Source organism: Protomyctophum parallelum (assembly GCF_964188405.1).
Source record: "Protomyctophum parallelum genome assembly, chromosome: 4".
Lineage (NCBI taxonomy): Eukaryota > Metazoa > Chordata > Actinopteri > Myctophiformes > Myctophidae > Protomyctophum > Protomyctophum parallelum.
The window spans coordinates 37,957,265-37,978,105 of record NC_139700.1 but is presented as its reverse complement, the minus strand read 5'-3'; the positions used below and the strand labels follow the sequence as shown (position 1 = coordinate 37,978,105).

At 43.6% G+C, this 20,841-nt stretch overlaps 1 protein-coding gene across 1 annotated transcript; it reads right to left on the bottom strand.

The window, feature by feature from the left end:
• Positions 1-1,814: 1,814 nt before the first annotated feature.
• Positions 1,815-19,722, bottom strand: map1ab (microtubule-associated protein 1Ab). Its single transcript, XM_083762797.1, has 3 exons — positions 8,107-19,722; positions 7,087-7,319; positions 1,815-5,026 (listed from the first exon to the last, which is right to left on the bottom strand). Exons 1-3 carry the CDS (start codon positions 19,610-19,612, stop codon positions 4,871-4,873), a joined length of 11,895 nt encoding a protein of 3,964 aa, XP_083618923.1. The 5' UTR covers positions 19,613-19,722; the 3' UTR covers positions 1,815-4,870.
• Positions 19,723-20,841: the final 1,119 nt, after the last annotated feature.

The following is a 20,841-nucleotide window of genomic DNA, read 5'->3' as shown; positions in this document are numbered from 1 at the left end:
AGCGCTTACTATGGTGCTAACTGTTTTCTATGGTGCTACCTGTTTGTTTTCTATGGTGCTACCTGTTTGTTTTCTATGGCGCTACCTGTTTTCTATAGTGCTTAGTCCTTACTATGGTCCGACTCCTTACTATGGTGCTGCTTACTATGTTGCTACCTGTTTTCTATGGTGCTTACTGGTGCTTACTATGGTAATATATAAAATGAGCATATAACGTTGAAAGAAAAAGCACAGCCAGGACACACTTGGCGATTTCAATGTTGTTTAATTGATCTCCAGGTTGTTTCCCTTTACAGAGGATCTGCAGTTCTACTGTTACATGGTAGACTTAAAGACAGAGAGAAGATTGAGAAAGAGAGAGAATACACACAATATTGTACTGAAGAAGGAGCACAACATAACTAAGATTTATTACAATGCCCAAATAAAAAACTGAACTACAAGTTGTATAGTGTCTTCTCACCAACTTCTTGTTAATAATAATAATAATAATAATTTGTTAATAATATAATAGGGCAAACAAAAACAAGTAAAATAAAAAATAAAGTAAAAGCACAGCCCAGTATGCAATCTCAATACCAGTTAAGACAATTAGCTTTTCTTTTCTTTTTTTTAACTTTTCCTTTTGCAAATATAGTATGTCTTCAAAATAGCTTGTTTTTCTTACAATAATTTCCATGTTAAACGATTACATTCAGGTTTATCAACTAAATCAATCACATGCAGAGAGATTAGATGGACGGAAACTGTATCATTGAGCAAATGATTAATTATTTTCAATGCAGGTAATGAGACTGGAAACAGAATGATCCCTTGGTTTTTTTATGTTGTTCTAAGTCGGTGGTTGTGTTGAGTTTATTGTTCATTGTCTGAAAAGACAATGTATCGCAAGAAGGAATCATATCTTATAGTATTTATACATTTTTAAGATACGTTCACAAATTTGTGTCTACAGTACATCAATGTACATGTTTTTGTTTGCGTTTAGTTTTATGATATTTGTCTGCATGTGTTTTCAAGTCATATTCAGGAATTAAAATACAAAGTTGCAGCTGTGGTTAATACTGTTTTGTCTTAGTGTTGGTTTGAGTGGGACCTCTCTAGCTTTCTGAAACAATATGAACTTTCCACCCTCTCACTGGGACAGAACTGTAAAGGATCATTTATCCTACTTCGTCAAAGCATGAATTGGCCTTAAAGCGACGACAGGATCACAATACAGTGCGTTTGCCCACTTTCAATCTGTCCTTAAACTGATTTCTGGTTCTGTCGGTGTGAATGTATTTGTAGTTTTTATTCTATTAATCCAGCAGCATTCATAGTAAGTATAGGAACAACTCTACATTCAGAAAAATACATTACCATTTTTAGTGCATTCGGCTTCAGTACAATCACACAGACAGACGAGCACTTGATTCTCATGGACGCCATAACTTAAAATAATTTATCCAACCAACACATGAGAAACCATTCAGAAAAAGCCATTTCACACACATAGAAAGTTTCATTACTTTTTTTGGAAATCTGTGCAATTAGGATATTAATACATCATACACAGCCCAGATGGCATTGATGGGGTCGAGGACTATAGACGTTTCTGCTTAAGAATAGTTGATTCAAAATAGCTTGGCTGTCATTTCCAATAGCTAATTCTTACGAAATGTCCTCGCCATTTGTGCGCCTTCAAAAGAAGAATGCACTTCCTCCATACTAGGTTGTGAGTGTGTACTTGTGCGTACCCAGCAGTTTAAACAAGCGTCCTTTGCCTGAACCTCTCAAGACTTTCACACTTGAATTCAATATTCAATATTCAATATTTACATTCTCATTGATGTGTTGGGTTAAACTTGTCTCTGAAAGCATTCAAAGGAGCTTGAAAGAAAGGCAATGAAAGAATATCCAATACGTTTTCCATACCTTGCAGCAGGTATTGCAGGCACATTATAACAACTTCATTTATTTTTTGTTAACCTGACAATAGTAGCAATAGACATACCATAGCAGGTCTACAGCCGAGCACAATACTGAGAAACATTAGCAGCCTTGTAACACATCTTATTATGGTGCTGATGGGTGCAGAGGAGGGCTAGGCTGGGCTTAAAGAAAATGTGTGTGGGCTGGTGGTAGATACAGTATCAATTACAATACTGTCTGACTTCAGTTCTGGAGGATTCAGACAGTAGACGTGGTATTTAACCCCTTATGACTGATCCAAATAGACAGGCCCGATGGAATTGACATCCTGTTTCTCATACTGGCACTTTGGCCCACACATTGTGTAGGATATACAATTAAGCTTGTCAGTTAAATGTACATTTTTATATTTACTTCAAACCCGACTTTGTTCTTATTACAAGTGAACTTGGTAACTGTATTATTGTTTTGCGTTATTATTATTATTATGACAGACTGCCCCAGTCTGCTCTATACCTGCCCAGCCCAGCCCCTAGCTGCCTAGATTAATTAGCAAGTGAAGAACAAGCATCAAGAGAAACATTAACCATAACTTAATTCAGCACTAAATGGAAACTGTGTGTGTGTGTGTGTGTGTGTGTGTGTGTGTGTGTGTGTGTGTGTGTGTGTGTGTGTGTGTGTGTGTGCGCGACAAAGAATAAAGTTTTTAATGATTCATACACTGAACGGAAAACTGACAATCACAATAGGCAATGAACTATGCTGCATCATCAAAACTTCTTATAGCTCTTATATCTTTGTATTACAAAAAAGTACTTGTAAGACATCCCAGATCTGTACCTGTCATTCATTCAGTAAATTATATTATTTGGGGGTTTCAATGGGGTTTAAAAAGTCAACTATTACAATAATAGTCCTTTAAAAACACGTACAGTGCTTTATTTGCTACCTAGATACTAGAAACACTGCCTCCTAATCCTCTGGAAAGTGCATTCTGGTTTGGTGCAATATGTTGCTCTTTGACATTCAGACTGGTTTATTATAGTTTTCTCGGCATTATATTAGGTTTAGGGAACACAAGCGTATGCTATTTCAATACTGTACATCACTCATTATCAATCATGGTTTCATACAGTAAGTTGCACCCATGAATGGGCATAACAACTTCAGTTCCATCTACCCTGGTTCCAGGCTTCATTTCAAAATGGCTGACTTGAGGTCTTCAAAATGTTTTCCTGCCTGACCGAATACCACAATCTAAAGGCACATGAGAACGGCCTACCGCAACACAATTAGTGAAAAGATTCATCTGGGGAAAATAAATGCAAGCCCTAATGAATAGGTTCCCCCGGTGGAAATCACACATTCACACGAGCACCGGACGTGCTCCCCATTGCTACGTTTGTCAAAAGTGTTTCCATCACTCAAAATTACATCTACACGGAAAGTGCAATTTAACTGAAGAGGAGAAGAAAACAAAACACTGTGAACATGGGCTACAAATAAAACTCAATACATTCCTGCAGAACCAAACAAACAGCATTCAAAATAGTCATCATCATACTATCATGTATCATAATTCACGATCATCACAAAATAGATAATTTTGTTACAATATAACCTCTATGGTTTCATATAGAAATCGTTATCCTAGAAGTATACCTGACTACGTACAGCCAACAAAGACCATGACTTAAGATAATTAAAAAATAACAACAACCAGTACATCCAGCAGATATGAATTATGGGTATAGGAATGTCATCCCTTTGCCTGGTGCCTACAGTATTTATTTACGTTCAATTTAGCATTTTTACACACAGCCAAACCTATCTCAAACCTAGCTACACTACGACACATTCCCCACTGGCTAAGTCAAAGGATTTAATTTAATCCTATGCAAATTCTCTCTAAACTGTTGCAGAGAGGGAGAGAGCCCAAGCAAGAAAATGCAAGCATCATGCGCCAGCTAAGTTCATGAAAGCCAAGGGGAACAGGTCTGAGGAGAAGCTAGTTATTTGAAGAATAGTGGCGACTTCACACACCTTCTAAAACTTTACGACATCAAATGACAGGGTAGCATTAGTTGGAGTAGTTATCGAGTTTAAACCAGACAGTATTATACTTCAGTTAGTACCCTATAGTCAGCCCTGCATACAGCAGTATCTTATGCAACAGAGAGATCATGTCTCTACGTGAAACCTCACGGAAAACAAAAGCCACGGCTAAAGAAATATAATCAATATACTAACAAATATCATCACACTGCGTATAAACAAGAGATCAATACATCGTTCATCCCGGAATCATTATTCTGCATGTTTAGTTTAGTTTAGTTGAGTGAGTGAATTAACATTGGGTCAGGGATGACTGTTTGGCGCTCGTTTTTGGCCCTTTGGATCAGAAGGTTTTACCATTCAAGGGTTTCATCATGTCTAGAGCCAATCTTAACAGTAACTTAAATGGAACTGTTAATGAAGTGCCAACACTGGTCCTGGAGACTTCAATTTGAGAAAGAGAAGTCTCTTCGCCTATATATGCCAGGGAATGTCTGCTTTCAAGTGTTCTGACTACTACGATCACAAAAAGAATTCATCAAATACAGTAGGGGTGTGTGCGTGTGTGTGTCTGTGTGTGTGAGAGAGAGAGTGAGTGTATAATGTGCGCCCGTGCGTGTGTGTGAGTGGTGGGAGGGAGGGAGGGTAGCAGGACTATAGCCAACCCATGGCTCATGCAGACTGGGTTCATTCAAAGCCAGAATCAAATTAACACCAACATTTACAACACCTTTTGTCACAGAAAGCATGGATCCTACTGTGTGGTTACAACATGACTGAGTTTCCTGCTCATCAAGAGGTTAGAGAGAGAGAGAGAGAGAGAGAGAGGGGAGTGGACCAGTAGAGGAGATGAAAAGTATACAGAAGAACTCGAGGAGCAGGAGGGAGAGAGAGTTTAATTTTAGAACTCGATCTTGCAGGCGGGGAAGGACTCGTCCTGCATGACCACCGTACTGCTGGAGGCCAGCACCATGATATTCAGGTCCTGCTGCCTCTCATGGGTCTGCTGGTACCAGTCTCTGGTCACCTCAGTGTCATGTGTTGGAATCAGAGTTACCTGGAGGAGAAACATGGAGAAGGAGGTGGAGGGTGGGTGAAGAAGGAAAGGGGAAAAAACACAAAATAATCTCATTGGGCGCCGAAATCGCCTTTTAACGCCTGTTTTGGCATTTGAAATGTTGCTTTCCACAATGAAATATCTAGCAGTTAAGCAGAACAGTGGAGGAGTATTATTGAAACAGATACAAAAAATGTGTTTTGTCTTCCATTAAAAAAATTGGATACGCTTTGTTAACATGATTTCTGAATCGGCACTTTGAATATTAACTACTGCTCTGGACAGGGCAGAGGGCACAGGGAGCTGGCCTCATTCTTTTTTTTTTACTTACATTTTTATCGCACGATTTTGTAACCCAGTTTTTCTTTTTTTCACCCAGTGCCAATTATCTAATGTAATCCTGGGCGCTACACTTCCTCTGCCAACCTGGGGGGGCAGCAGACTGACCTCATGCCTCCTTCTATGCATGAGGAGTCCAAGCTGTTTCTTTTCACCTGACAGAGGGGAATTTCCCCGGCCGGACGTAGCGCGTGGAAGGGACACGTTATTCCGACCAGTTCCTTTCCCCTCCATCAGGCGCCCCGGCTGGCCAGGGGGAGGTAGTTTTAGAGACCAGGATTACGGCATGTTTTTGTGAGGGTATCTACCCTAGGGGACACGGGGAGAACATGCAAACTCCACACAGAAGGGCCCTATCGCCAACCCCCGCCTCGGGTATGGGCACTGATGACGCGGAGGAGGGAACACGCCGCCAGTGCCCACAGCGTCCCCAGCGGGAATCGAACCCAGGACCTTCTAGCTGTGAGGCGACAGCACTACCAACTGTGCCACCGTGCCCCCTGTGGGTAATCTCTTGATTGAATCAAGCTCAGCTGTGGCAGGGGTTTAAACCTGAACCCTACCTGACTGCTCTCAGATTCAAGGAATGACAGAACAAGGTAGCATGACGGAGGTTGCACAAATGTTTGTTTTGATATGTACCATGGTCACGGACGAATAAGGAAGGGACAGACAAAAGATGGATAAGGCATCAGACATGGAAAGATCAGAGCTTCAGAAGGTTTTAGCACCCAGCTGGAAAGGGGACAAGGTACATTTGTGATCTAGTTGCTTGCAATGTTATATTGATATTATTGTTGGATTTATGTGGTTATGTATTTTCTAATGTTTGTGTAAAAGTGTAAAATATTATGTGCTATGCTGTCATTTTGATTGTTTATTGAATTATGTGTTGTTTGTGTGTATTTTATGCTTTTTTCTTTGTAGTTTCCAAGTTGAGATCTGAATCAAAACCTTTCAAACTCATCAGTCGGCTTCACCCTTTTATGGCCAGCTGGGTCCGCTACAGTGGGGCATTCATTTCCAACTTGCATTATTCCAAGTAGGCCTGTGCCCAACGTGCACCGCTGTAGAGGCCCCACGGACACCACTCTAGTTTAAATATTATAGGGGGAAAAGAGTGCTTTAAAATGAAATGCTTCACTTTGGTTCAGTCTTAGTTAGTCTTAATTAATAAATAGTCCTACATAAATAATAGTCATTTACTGTGACAATTAGGTGACAAACTGATTTGACAGGCAGTCTTGAATCTGAGTCTCCATGGAGTCAGCAATCTGTTGAGTCATAAAATATTGATCACAGCTTCCTTTACAAAAGAAAAACATTAGCAGTTGCTCTAAAGGTCTTCATCAAAACACCAGTGAACCAGGTGATGGATGTTTGTTACAGAAACGCACAGAAGACACCACGATGAAAATTAATTATGGATAAACACCATCTGGCTTCCCATAGCTGACCGACTATGGCTGCCAAGAGTCATAATTCATAATGTGTTTGAATTAGATTTTTAAAAAGAAAACATATTCACCATTACAGACACTGGAATATGAGATGACGAGCTGGTAGAAATGTAGAATAGATAGACACAATACTGTCTATGTTTTCTCATCTATTCACTTTATACTTTCAGCCATGAAACGTGTTCAGAACATATTGAATAGATTTGCCTGCAAAAAGAAAAGCCTAAATGGCGGTCAAATTGACAGACATAAAGAAATTACCTGTAGATTGGATCCCCATTGAGCCTTGCCCTCCAGCAAGGCATCTAAGACTCCGCGGCTGGGCTCGCCGCTGCCCGGGTCATTGCCGCTCACCACGTAGTATGAAGCCCGGATTCTCTTAAAGAACTCCTGGTCCACATTCTTGGCACTGCAGTGGTTGGGCACATAGGCCAGATCCACGTAGATGGGAGGTCCCGGTGGCACGGCTGAACCGGCCTTCTGGGCATTGTTACCTGGAGTACAACCAGGATGGAAGTCAGCATGAGGCGTTTTTCAAATTATAACGTAACTAAGCACATTTACTTAAGTAAAGTTTTTATTATTTTTATTTTTTGCTTTCCTGGAGTATTTCTAATTTTCTGTACTTTTACTTCTACTCCACTACATCTCGGAGGCAAATATTGTACTTTTACTCCACTATAATTATTTGAAAACTAACTTACTCTGGAGATTTAGATAATTTCAAAACATACATTACCCTCTTCAACCCTATACATTTCAGCTATTTGAAAATAGCAGATCTGCTATCTTCTAAATATTTTTGATAAATCAAATCATAACTTGTCAAACGGGGCATTGTGCATAATGACTTTTGTATAAACATTGCAGTATTGATACTAGATTTGTGTACTTTTTCTACCACTGGAGCTTGTTTTTTTTTTAAATATACTACAGATGAAATGTTTCTATCTCAACATACAGTATTCCATGTTGTCTGTATTGCTAGATTTGCTACGCCATGTGCTTACTCACGGTCAGTCTCAATAAAGTAAAGTAAGTGGAGTTTTTACAAAAGTGCTATGAGGCCATTGGGTATATTTTTTATAAAACATAATGTTTTGTTTTTAAGTCGGGTTGGATTTAGAAGGGGAGATGAAGTTGGTGAGAAGGGGAACTCTTTACTTTAGTATAAAAACACAAGGCAAACGTAATATCACTGATATTAACACTACAGTGAGAAGTGTGATATAATTATGATAACAACCACTGATATCTGATTCTCTTGAGTTGTTTGCACACCTGAACTGTTCTTGACCCCGTTCACTAGGCCTTTCCCTGGGCTGTGGAGTTCAGTCTTGGACCCCTGAGTCTCAGACATCTTGGCCAGTCTGGAACTCCTCTCTGAGTCTTTCCTCTTCAGTGAGAGTGAACGGGGCGAGGCTGATTCCTTGGAGCCCTGCTTCACTGGAGTGGATGACCTCCTCCTGACCTCTCCCTTCCGAGCAGGGGAAGCGGACTTGGTCTTGCCCTTCCTGAGGACCTTGGTGGTCTTGTGCTCCTTCTTGAGGAGTTTCTCCGTGCTGCTGAGAAGAGCCTCGGGGTCTACCATGCACACGTCTGGGTGGGGGGGTTCAGGGACAGGGTCCTTCATTGGGGCGGGTGGTGGGTCATGGGTTTTTTGGCTTGATTGTGGTGATGGTCCTCCGCCAGCACCAGATGCAGATAGCTTGTCTACAGGGAGATGTTCGGCATCTTCGTCTGAATCCAAGTTTCCTTCAGCTGTTATTGACGGACACTCCTCTGTCCCTGGAGGTACGTCGGAATCCGACTGCGAAGGCAAGGATTCGCTAGCTGATGTCGGCGGTGTCTCCTCTCCAGCTAACGTCACCACACCCATCCCAGGTGTCGTGGTGCCAGGCAACTGATGTGAGCCCTGACCTCCGTCGCCAGGGAGACTCGGGGCAGGGTGGGAGCGCCTCTGCTTGTGCGACCTCCTCTTCACCGAGTGTTGTTCGCGCTCATCCTCGTCCCCTTCGCTGGAGTTGTCACTTCGTTTGTCCTCCGTCTCGCCCTCATCACTGGACAGATGATGGGGGCTGGGGTTGATGAAGGATGGAGACAGCTCTCCTTTACGGTGTTTGTATTCACAGGAGGAGTATCCCGGAGGGGCGAACGAGGAGGAGGTGGCTCCCATCTGCAAGTCAGAGGGGCGATCTGCTTTGCTAGATGCTTCTGTGTGGTGTTCATCTGAAGTGCTGCGAGCGGTGGACATCCATTCCCCTTCCATGGCTTCTTCCTGTTCATCATCATCGCCATAACCTGGGGGAGGGGCACTCGGGTAGTCATCAGGTGTCTGGAGGAGCTCCCAGTCCGAGATGCTGCTCTTTCTCCTCACATCTAGTCTCCCCTGAGGAATCGCCAAGGTCTTCTGCTCCAGTCGTTCAGTCAATCCCTTCTCTTTGTCACTTTTCATTGGATCATATGCTACTTTCTTTTCATCCACTTTGCTGTCTTTCTGTGGCCCCTCTGCAGACTTATCCTTCGTTTTCCCCTTTTCTTCAATCTTTTCTTCAGTTACGTTTGTCTTTTCATGTGTCTCTTTTTGTTCACTTACCTTAGTGTCTTCTTTCAGGCTTTTAACCACATCTTTACTCTGTTTTAAGCTCTCTGTTTGAGGCAGGTCTGGCGTGGTGTCACATGAGGCTTTAATAGCCCCACTCCCTTCTTGAGGTCTCACCCCTGACCCCTGTGTAGTCACTGTGGTAGTAGAGGTTGATTCAGTGGTAATATGTGTGACACTTTCTACCACACAGGACTCAGTCACAGATGAGACATGGTCTTTTTGCTGAGTTGTCGTGGCCTTTGAACATTCAATATGGAGTGTACTATCCTCGATTTCAACGCTGTCAGTTGACTCTTGGGATTCCCTGTCAGCGCTTTTCGGTGGAGACACTTCAAAGATAGCTCCCGATGGTTTTGCCTGTTCTGTACATTGGGATGTCGTAATGGATGTTGTGACCTTGGTTTCTACGGTATTAAAATCAATATCAGTGCTGCTCTGCTTCTTTTCTGTTTCAGGACCAGACGTGTCCTTCTGTTCTACTTTATCTTTGGCAGTGGCAGACGAGGCAGAAGGGGGTGATTTAGTCTCCTCAAACTGACCAGGTAAAGAGTCTTTTGAAACCCTGGACATATCTGTTCCAGGCTTCTCCATGACTTCTAAGTACTCATACTTCAGCAGCCCACCACAGCTCGACGTTGTGGACTTGTGTTCATCTTTGACCAAAGTGCTGTAAGATTGATGACTCAGAGTAGAACTTGATATCGTCTTTGAGGTCTCCTGCTGTTCTCCAAGTGGCTGGACAACAGTCACAGAGGTCGAGGAAGCTGAAGAGTAGCTGTACGATAGAGAGGAGCATGATGATGGAATGTATCCTGCAGTAGTGTGTGCATGGACAGATGATGTCGCTTCTTCCAGTTTTATGGTACCACCAGGGGTTAGCCTCTCATCTGAACTTGGTGTTTTGGTTGCTTCAGCTTGCTTGGCACTTTTGTCCACACTGAGTTTGGTCAGTAGAGAGCCGCCTGAAACTTCAAGACTGTCCTCACTGACAGAATACTCGGACGACTCTGAAGGATATCCACCTGATTCGTTCTGTCCTATATCAGCATAAGCTAGGAGAGGGGAAGCACTCATTGTAGGACTAGATGAAGATTCTGCTGTTTCTGGAGGCACAGGGCTGCTGGTCAAGGCTTTTGTTGTGATTGGCTGACAGAGGTCTGTCTTTGTCAGGATGCTTGGTTCAGGTGACACAGATATTTGCTCTGAGAGGACATGAGAGGAGGTAGCATGCTCAGATTCAGGTGCACAGCTTCCCTGATTTTCGAGACGGACTGGTTCAGGCGTGAAATAACCTTCCTCTTTCTGTGTTTCATCAGTTTTAGAGATGGTGGCTTCGGCTGATGTAGTTATGCAGGTTTCATCCTTTTCGACAGAGATTGGGTCAGGTGCTGAACTCTTTTGGTCTATATGATCCTCTTTCGTCAGTTGGGGAAGTTTAGAAGTGGTGCTGACGACTGATTTAGTTACACTCACTTCCACCTTTTGGGGGGAACTTGGTTCGGATGCTGGAGTAGTTTTATGTACTTCTTCTTGCTTTGGTAGTATAGGGGTTGCGGCATCATCCGTTTGACATATTTCTTTTTTTGGGGGAGGAATTGTTTCAGAAGATTGTGCCTTTGGAAGTATGGAAGTGGATGGGTGATCAGCTGTAGCAGTAGATATTCTGTCATCTTTAAGAGGGACTGATTGAGATATTTTGTTGGAGTCATCCTTGTCCACTAACTGAGAGCTGGAACTCATGTCAGATGTACCTCTGCAGATCTCTTTTTCAGATTGCTCTCTGGCACCTTTCTCCATATCCACATCGCTGACCTCCTCTTCATCTTCTTCCTCCTCTTCCTCATCTTCTTCATCCTCATCATCATCAACAGTAAAATCTTCACCTTCAACAAGTAGCCTTTTATCAACGGTGCCAGCTAGAGTAGCATCCCTATCTGGAAAATCTAACATAGACTTAGAGGTGACTGAGGTTGCCACCTGACTGTTATCTGTAGCAAGAACATTGTCATCTATTTGACTCACTGAAAGTGCAGCAGCAGACGTTGAAACAATGCCTTTGTCTTCCTTCTCCACAGAGGGTAGGATATCTTTCTCTGCTGGCGAGTACCGACCGGAGGGAGATCCTTCTCTTTCACAATCAGAAGTTTCCCTCTTGTCTTTCATTGACTCAGAGCCCATTTCTCTATCTTTATCTTTCTCTGTTGTCTTTCTCTCAGGGTAATCACCCAATTGTATGGAAGCAGCAGAGGCTTGGTCACCGAGGTGTGAGGGCGTTTCCTGTCTTGGTGAGGGATCTGGTAATTGTGTACTTATGCTGATAGAAACCTTGTCTCCTGCAGATGGTTGAGGAGAAATCTCCATCTTCTCTTCTTTGTCCTTCTCTGTTCTTTCTGGTTTGTCCTCTTTCGGACCAGCAGCATAGGAGCAGGACTCTGCAGCTTGGCTCATTTTGTTGTCTGGCACATCTGAAACGGCACAGCTCTTTTCCACAAAAGGTGTGTCTGGTCTTTCCTCTCTTTCTCTCTCTTCTTCTTGGCCTTTCTCTCTGTCTTCATATTCAGTGGTGGCACTTGGACTGTGATGGCTGCTTCGTTCGCTCTCTGTGAGGGATGTGGGGCTATAGTCAACCCTACTGAAGGACAATGGTTCTTCTTTGTAATGCTCATCCAAGAGATACATGGCCTCTCCAGACTCTGTGGGGCTCGCTCTCCTGTTATCATCAGAGCCAATATCAGAGACGTGATCAGACCCTACAGACATTTCACTTCCTTCTCTCGAGTCTGAATCTTGGTCTTTCAGGATAGGTTTCTCGTATGGATCGTATTTGGACGCTCCAACAAGCTGCATCTCTTCGTCTAGGCTTCCACTGATCATCTCCTTCTCTGAAGCTATTTTCTCAGTGCCCTCTGCTTTTGAAACAGAACTGTCTGATTTTGCACCGTCAACATCACTTGATGGTGCATCTCTAGAAATGTTATCAGAATCTTTATCCAACATAAAATATGAACATGGTTGTTGTAACCCTGGAGAAGCTACCTCTCGCTCGCCTTCCATTTCCCTCTCTGCTTCCTTGCGTGGTTTCTGAGCTTCTTTCTGAGGTGCCTGTATTGTTTTGTCATCTGTAGTGATTGCTGGGCTCGTCAAAGCTGTTGTTGTTTTGTCAAGTTGGGACGGCTCCTCCACACTGCTTGAAAGTGTCGAACTCATGTGTTGACTGTCTGTGCAGGGTATTGTGGAAACCATAGGTTGTATTTCTGCAGAGATGGATTCTGGTACTGGTTCCTCTTCGGCCCTCTCAGAAATAGGTTGTTCCTTAGAAATTAATGTGCTAGACATTGGTTCCTCCTTTGATGAAGTTAATGTAGTTGTTGAATCTGACTGGGAAGGTGCTTCAGATTTGATTTCCATTTTCCTATCATCCATTTCAGGCAAGATGGTAGGTGTGTCTTTCCCCAGCTCTTTTGTATCGTCATCAATAGAAGGTCCCTGCATTGTAAGAGTGGGAATGCTCACTTTTTTTTCCTCCTTAACTTCCTTAGTTTGGTCACCAGACACCTGCTGTGGTGCTTGAGATGAGACAAGGTCTGTCAAGGTAATATCATGTTCTGAGTAACAGGGTTCAATTGACAGCGGTCTGGAGCCTGCCCCACCCATGCACATGTCCTCTTCCTCTTCGTCCTCCCGGTCTTCATCAGAAGAATGAACCAAAAAGGCTGGTTTTAAATCAGATGTTGATGCTGGCAGTAGTTCTCCTGATGCTGTTGCTGCAGTTTGCATGGCAGCCTTCTTCTGGAGCTCCTCTTTCTCCCATTTCTCTTCTTTGGTGTGGTCAGCCTCTAGTGAATCCTCCTGGTCTGTCTTTGTCTCTGTGATATCATTGTCCTTCTCTTTTACCTTAACCTCACACACATCATCTGACTTTTTCTTTGTCTTCTCGCCTACGATATCGTCCGTCTCAGCGCATTCTTTTTCCTTTTCCTGTTCTTTCTCCATTTTCTGTTCTTTACTCACTTCGGCAATGTGCGTGTCATCTTTCTCTCTGTCCGTCCTCTCCTCCTGACTGCAGATGACTTGATCTTGTTCTTTCTTCTTTGTGTCATGGACGGAGGTAGAAGCTTCACCTTCCTCTCTTTTCTCCTTGTTTTCACTTGATGGAGCTGCAATTGTGTCCTTACAGCTTTGCCCCTCTTTTATTGGAGTAGCATCAGAATCATCCTTTTCTTTCTGTGTTTTTTGTATCTTATCGTCAGAAGTATCTTCTGCTAGCTTGCTAACTGCTGCAACCTCGCTAATCATCTCAATTTCAGTCAAATTAAGCTGTTTCTCTGTGCTCGGTTCGGGCATAGGACGATCTTCGCTTTCTGTCAGTTTCTGCTCTTCCTCCTGTTTTTCTTTCTCTCTCCTCTCGCCCTTCAGACACTCAGCTTTGTTTTCTGCTGTTTTCACCTCCTCAACATCAACTGTATCCTTGTCTGTTTCTCTCGACTCCTCTTCCATCTCAATTCTTTCCACACTTTTTCCAAAAAAATCTTTCTTTTCATCTGTAATAGGTTTAAAATCATCTATTTCTGTGTTATCATCCATCTTGAGAGGTTCAATGTCACCTTTTCCTTCCTGTCTCTCCTTTTGCATGTCTTCTTTTTCTGTTGATTTGATAACTGATGTGTCCTCCTTTACTGGCTCTCTTTTCTCCTTCACACCTGGGACAGATTCAATATCAGAAATATCACCCTTATCCATTACCTTTTCCTTTTGGTCCTTTGGTCCTTCATCTTTGGTGGTTGTGATACTCTCATCCAATGATGTTTCCATTTCTTCTTTGATAGGCTTCACATCAGAAGTCTCCATGCCGAGTTTTACACCAGATGTTTCATCCTTACTCGTAACTGTGATATGTTCTTCTAATCCGATGTATTTTCCAGCAGCTTCCTTTGTGTCTTTAGCCATTTCCTCTTCTTCGGATGGTTTGATGGTATGACAGTCATGTTTACTGACCGTTTCTTCTATGGTGGGTTTAGTGGCAGATGTATCATCCTTACTAATATCTTTCTCTTCTGCTGTTTCCTTGGTTGGCTTGGCAACACAAGAATCCTCTTTGCTTGGTTTGTCTTCCTTGGTAGTTGTAAAAGAAGTATCCTCTGTAATATCTTGTGTAACAGTAAGTGTAACAGCAGAAATATCAGCTGTCTTAAATGTTTTCTCACCTTCCCCCTCCTTGGTGAGCTTGTCTTTATTACTCTCTTTATCTGTTTTCCTGTCTGATTGGACAGTGGGACTATCCTCTTCATCTACAATTTGTTTATCAGTGGATGTTTTCTTTTCCGTTAATTCTTCCACAGTGGCTTCAGTGACAGTAGAACGGTAGACGGTAGATTTTACAACAGAGGCATCAACTTTACTTGTGTCTTTCTCTAGCTCTTCACTTGTGGACTTCAGAGAGGGAATTATATCATCTTTCTTCACCTTGTTTTCCTGGTGTTCGATGGAGGGTTTGAATACACTATTTTCTTTACTTGTGTCACTCTGGAGTTCTTCCTTGGCAAGAGTCACAGGAAGGCTGTCCTCCTTACTCTTTTCCTCTACCTCTGTCTTGGATGGTTTACCAGTGGTAGTATCATCTTTACTTAGATCTTTCTGCTTTTCTTCTATGGAGGGTTTAGAAGCAAACGTATCATCTGGACTACTCTTTTTCTCAGTTTCCTGTGTCATGATGGGCTTAATATCAATAGTTTCATTTGTCACATCTTTCTGCTCTTCCTCAGATGATAGGAAAATAGAAGTAGCATCTATGCTCACTTCTAGCTCATTGTCTTCATTGATGGTGGTTTTGACAGCAGAAAAATCATCTTCACTTGTATATTTGTCTTTCCCTTCTTCTATGGTTGGTTTGAGCATAAGAGTATCATCTTTACCTGCCTTGCTGTCCCTTTCTTCTTTTTCCATGATGATTTTAGCAGCAGAAGTATCGTCCTTGCTTGTTATTACTTCTCCTGTGGTTGGTTTGATTGAGGATGCATCAATTGTTGTCTGTTGATCCTTTACAAACGTGTCGTCCCCCTCTGTATCAGGTCTAAGATCAGATGTAATGTCCATTTTTATTTCTTCTTCTATTATTACATCTTTTGGGGGTTTCATATCACGTGAATGGTCGTGTTTGATTGTCTGCTGTTCATCTCTCTCTGTTTCAGTGACCTTTTGTTCATCTTTAATGGAAGGAATCTCAGACGTATCAGCCTTTCCTGTCTCTTTCTCCATCTTCTCTTCTTTGATAGGTTTGACATCCGAGGCATCTTCCCTTCCTGTGACTTTCTGCTCCGGCTCATCTTTGACTTGTGCCCCAACAGCAGTGTCTTTCTCTTTATCTGGTTCCTCCTTGATAGCTTTAACCACCAAGGCATCTTCATCTGTGTCGTCTCCCTTGTCCTCTTGGTCAACATCCAGGAAGCGTCTCTTCATGGGTGGTTTTGGTGCTTTTTCTTGCTGGTCCTCAAGCTCTTTATCGTCATGCCCAGGTGCCGTCTCACCACTGTTTGAGTCTTTCCCTAACATTGGAGCCTCAACTTCCACTGCTATTGAGCCAGTAATGTGAGGCACTGTCGCTTTCTGTTGGCTCATCAGTGGTGAAGTGTCGCTCAAGCTGTCTTTTTCTAAAGGCTCATCCAAAGATGGAGTATCTGCTTGGTAAAAATTACCATTCTGCATGTCATCAACTGCTTTTTGAGTCATATCGTCCAATTCTGTTTGGTAATTATCTGCAGCTTTTATGGCTACATCTGGGACATTTGCTTGCATCTTATCTCCTACATCTGTATCCTCTTTAACGTCTTTAACTTCATCTTCAGTAGCTACAGAAGTGACATGTGGCTTTTCCTCTACTTGTACTTCATCTTTCTTTACCTCTTTTTCTTCTGGTGGGGTGAGAGGTATGTCAGTGAGCTTTTCTTGTTGTTGAGGTGACAGTTCAGGGAAACCCTTTGCTTTAGCCTCTGCCGGAGACTGTGGAGCAGGTGAATGTGCTGCACTAGGAGGTCCAGAATGTGTGGGCGAGGCCATTTTCATAGTGCTGTCATCTGGACTAAAGCAACGTTCTTCACTCTCTGACGTGATTGAGCCAGATCCAAAAGGTTTTGTCATTGGTGTAACAGATGACATGTCTTTAGGAGGGATTGCAAGGAGAGGCTCACCTTCAGCTGATGGTTGGGCTGATTCAGTTTCCTGGACACACTGTGACAAAGGTGATACTGGACCAGAGATCCTTTCTATCTCCCCTTTATCTTGGAGGATTTGTAGTGAAACATAGGCCTCCTGAAGTTTCTCAAGTGAAATATCAACATTTGGAGTTTGGTCTTCCTCTTCCTCATCTTCCTCCTCCTCATCATCATGAGCATCAGGGGCCTTGACAGCAGACTTGACCTCAGGGAGCTGTGAGTCATCAGATGACTTAAAACACTTGTCGTCCTCTAAAGAAGAACTAGGTGAGATGGTCCCAGCAGAATGTGGGTACTCTTTGCCATGGGTGGATTCCATTAACAAAGAGCTTTTAACTGTCTCTTCAGTTTGAGGTGCTGTGACAGATGTTGCAGACTGGTCTTCAGCAATAGAAGTGGGGAGCGAGGATAGTTTGTCGTATTCTGTGATGGATGTTGCAGAAGACACGTGTTCTTCCTCTGCCAATGGAGCAGCAATAATGTTAGTGAACACTGACACTTGCTCCTGCACGCCTGGTATAAAGCCTTTATCGATCATCAGGGCTGCCGCCTGCATCTCCCTCATGCCGTGAATGTTTACAAAGGAGCCTGTCTGGTCTGGAACTGAGATGTCATAGGTACCAACATCATACTGGAGGTGTGGGATCCTGTCCTCCGCCTCTTCGTGAATTTCCTCGTCAGAGATGGTCTGCTCTGTTTCAGAGTAGCCAGGAATGGTCTCATCCTGGATATAAGATATTGGTTCTGCTGCTACAGCGCCAAGGGCAACCGAGGTAATGGGAACTGTAGCTCCTCCCACATGAGACAAGTATCCCTCTTCCTCTTCCTCATCTTTGACTGTAGCTTCAGGTTCCACTGCTTTGCATTCCATGACTTGGTCCGTTTGTTGTTTCTCAGCATCCTCAGGTTTGACTTTGATTTCCTCATCTGCAATCACATCCAAATCCTCGACTTCCTCCAGCTCAGCTTTTTCAACAGCATCATCTTCCTCCTCCATCTCTTCCTCTCCTTCTGGATCCTTGGATAGAGTCATTTGGAGCTCCTCCTTTGTTTCCAGCTTAGCTGCATGTTTGTCAGGTTTTTCCATTTTCTCCTCCTCATGCTTCCCATCGAGCCCATCATCTTCTTCCTCTCCTATTCCCATGTCCTCTTCCTCCTCTGCCATTTCCCTCTGAATGGCGTGGGCCTTTTCCGGCTCTTCCTCTTCCTCCTCTTCATCCTCAATGGCTGCTCCCTCGTCCTCAAACTTTTCTGCATCTAATTCTTCCTCAGACACTTTTACTTCTGTGGCTGCTGCTTCCTTTTCAGGAGACTTCAGTCCTGGTGGTATTTCAGAGACTGTTTCTTGTGTGGTTGCCTCTGATGGGACTTCAACCACTTCAACTTCCTCTGATACTGCCACATCTTCTGCATGTTTTAGTTCTTCAAAGTCCTTGGTGAGGTCCTCCGGAGTGGAGGTAGTTGACACCCCCATTACAGCACCATTCTCCACTGGTTCAATGGTTTTGGTTGTTATTTCCTCTGGCTTAGGGGCAGCAACCTCTGGCTTGGCTGCTTTGACCTTGCTGGTCTTGGCTTTATTTGACACTTTAGCTTTGTGTAGCGTCTTTCTGACCTCTGGTGTTAGAGGCTTTAGGTCAGGCTTGGTAATCTTTCTGAGCTCAAGTTTGGATCCATCCTTCTTCTTGTCTTCCTTGGATTTTCCATCTTTTTTCACATCTTTTTTAGCTGGGTCATCTTTCTTTACTTTCTTGATCTCTTTCTTTTCTTTGTCCTTTTTCTCATCCATTTTCAATGCTCTCTCCTTAGAAAGCTTTTTTACGAGTTTCTTCTTTTCAGGTACGTCAGTCTTAGATTTGAGTATTTTAGTTGTCTTTTTCTCCTCCTTTTTCTCTACCTTATTTTCTTTCACAGAGTCACTCTTTGCCTCTGTAGTGACTGATATGTCATCTTGTCCCTCACTTTCTTTCTTTGAGGTCTTAGCAGTTGTCTTAGGCGATGATTTGAGGCTCTCCTTACTGTCTGTTCTTTGTTTCAGCTTTGTCTGCTTTATGACAGAGGGTGGCGCCCCAGAGGCAATATCCTTCTGTGTGGCTACTGGATAGCGCAAGAAGTCAAGGTGCTTTAACTTTTCAAGCCCGTCCAGGATCTTGTTCTGTGGTGCGTTCCCTGGGAACAACACTCTGACAATCTTCTCTGAAGGATTGGCTGGCAGCCAAACGAGTAAAGCTGTAACTGACGTCAGATAGGGCACAGATATTTCTCCTTCTTTCCCATTGGGGAGAATGATACCAGTCTTGGCCTTACTGTTGCCGGACCACTTCTGCATTAGGAACTGCATCTCTTTACTGTCCTTGACGGGGTTCAGCACATACATGTCCAGCTTGCCCACTCCCATCTTGTGGAACAGCGTGATGGGCTCAATAGTGTTGCCGACCACACGTAAGAGGGGCTCGGGCGTGACTCCCAGTTTGTTCAGGTACTGCAGTGTGAGAGAGGCCTCTTCGATGCTGCGCTTCACTTTGAGATTTGACTCAGGCATGCGTAGCTTCTCCGGTACATTAAAGAACACTACGCCGAGCTCTGGCGAGATCAGGTTCTTCATCCATTCACTGTAATTAGTCGATCCTTGTGACTGTTCCTCCTCCTGCTCGGCTATCTTCCTCTGGAGGAGCCCGTTGATGCCGGGGAGATTGTCGGCGCCGATGTGCGTGAGCAGGATGGAATCGATGCGGTCCAGGTGTCGCACCAGCTTCCAGAAGCAGGAACTCCGGTCGGAGCCTCCGTCCACCAGGATGTTGAAGCCGTTCACTGCAAAAAGAGCGGAGTCACCCCTCCCTCCGGGGAAGATGTAGCAGCAAGGTTTGGAGAGCTTCAAGAAGCCTCCAGAGGTGGGCGGCTCCAGGAGGTCGAACGGCGAGGGCACGTCGACCGTCTCGGAGATGTACTCTGTGAACTCGGTGACGCCCTCCATCTTGGGGAGCGTGGGGTCCGAGTTCAGTCTGTACTCCAATATATCCCTTAAGTGATGCTGCTCGTGTCCCAGAGAGCTCCAGCCCACGTCCCCGCGGCAGGACACAGTGAGTGTTGCCTGCTGCTTCGGGGCCTCTGTTCCCAGTAACGCACTGACCTGAAGAACACACAATATGACACAAGCAGACACAACAAGGTCAGGAATGATGTATATGAAAGACTCACACAGCAGAAATAATGTCCCTACTTTCAGACAAGAAAATGACAGAAGAGAAGGGGTGGGTGCATTTGTGTACATCTAATTTGTGGCCTAAAGGCAGAGAATACCTTGCTGGACCACAAACTGTAAATAATCCAAAGAAGGAAATTATTTGGTTCTACTGGAAAAAGGAGAGGGTGATGTCAGAGAACATTTTTTTCGCCTGTACAGTATACTTCCGAGCAAAGAAATGTATTTCAGTACAGCCCCTCAAAAGGCTTCAAATGATGAGTGCTTTATTCTTTATGGAGTCTTCTGCAGCATTGCTGAATTTCACAGTATGAAGCATATTGTTGCTGTCGGGTAGGAACCTTGTATGTCCAAAACCATACATCTTCAGGAACTGGGAAAAAGAACGTGTTCCAATGGATCCAATGTAGTTATATATTAATCACAAGCTCTTGTTAAATATTTGTTTTTCCTGCCTTTTATTGATAGTATCAAGTGAAGAGAGACAGGAAAGAGGGAAAGAGGGAGAGAGAGAAGGGGAGAGACATGCAGCAAAGGTCGTCATGAACGGGACACATGCGACGTGCTGTTAGGCCAGAGCCTATATGTGGCATGCACCTGAACCACTTGGCCAGCAGGCGCCCACATCAGGTACTCTGACAAAGCCCCCGTCACTATGACTCAGACATCATTTGGTCAGATCTGCGGTGCAACGTGGGTGTGAGGGCGCATAGAGGCCTGGGCCTCTAGTCTATAAAACCTACAGACACACACTGACTGTAAGTACTTTTCAATTTGAAAGATTTTCAGAAATTGCAAAAATAGCAGATCTACAAGCTCACTACACATCACGATACAACGCGTTGTGTGCTAATAGATTAGCTTCGAGCTTGTAGATGTTCCTGACTTTTCATGACACGTTGTATGAGTACGTTAATTGAAGAAAAAAAAACACAGTTATAATATGGAGATACAAGCTTTCTGCCCAACAGCAGCAATGTGTACAGTAGATGTGTGTGAGT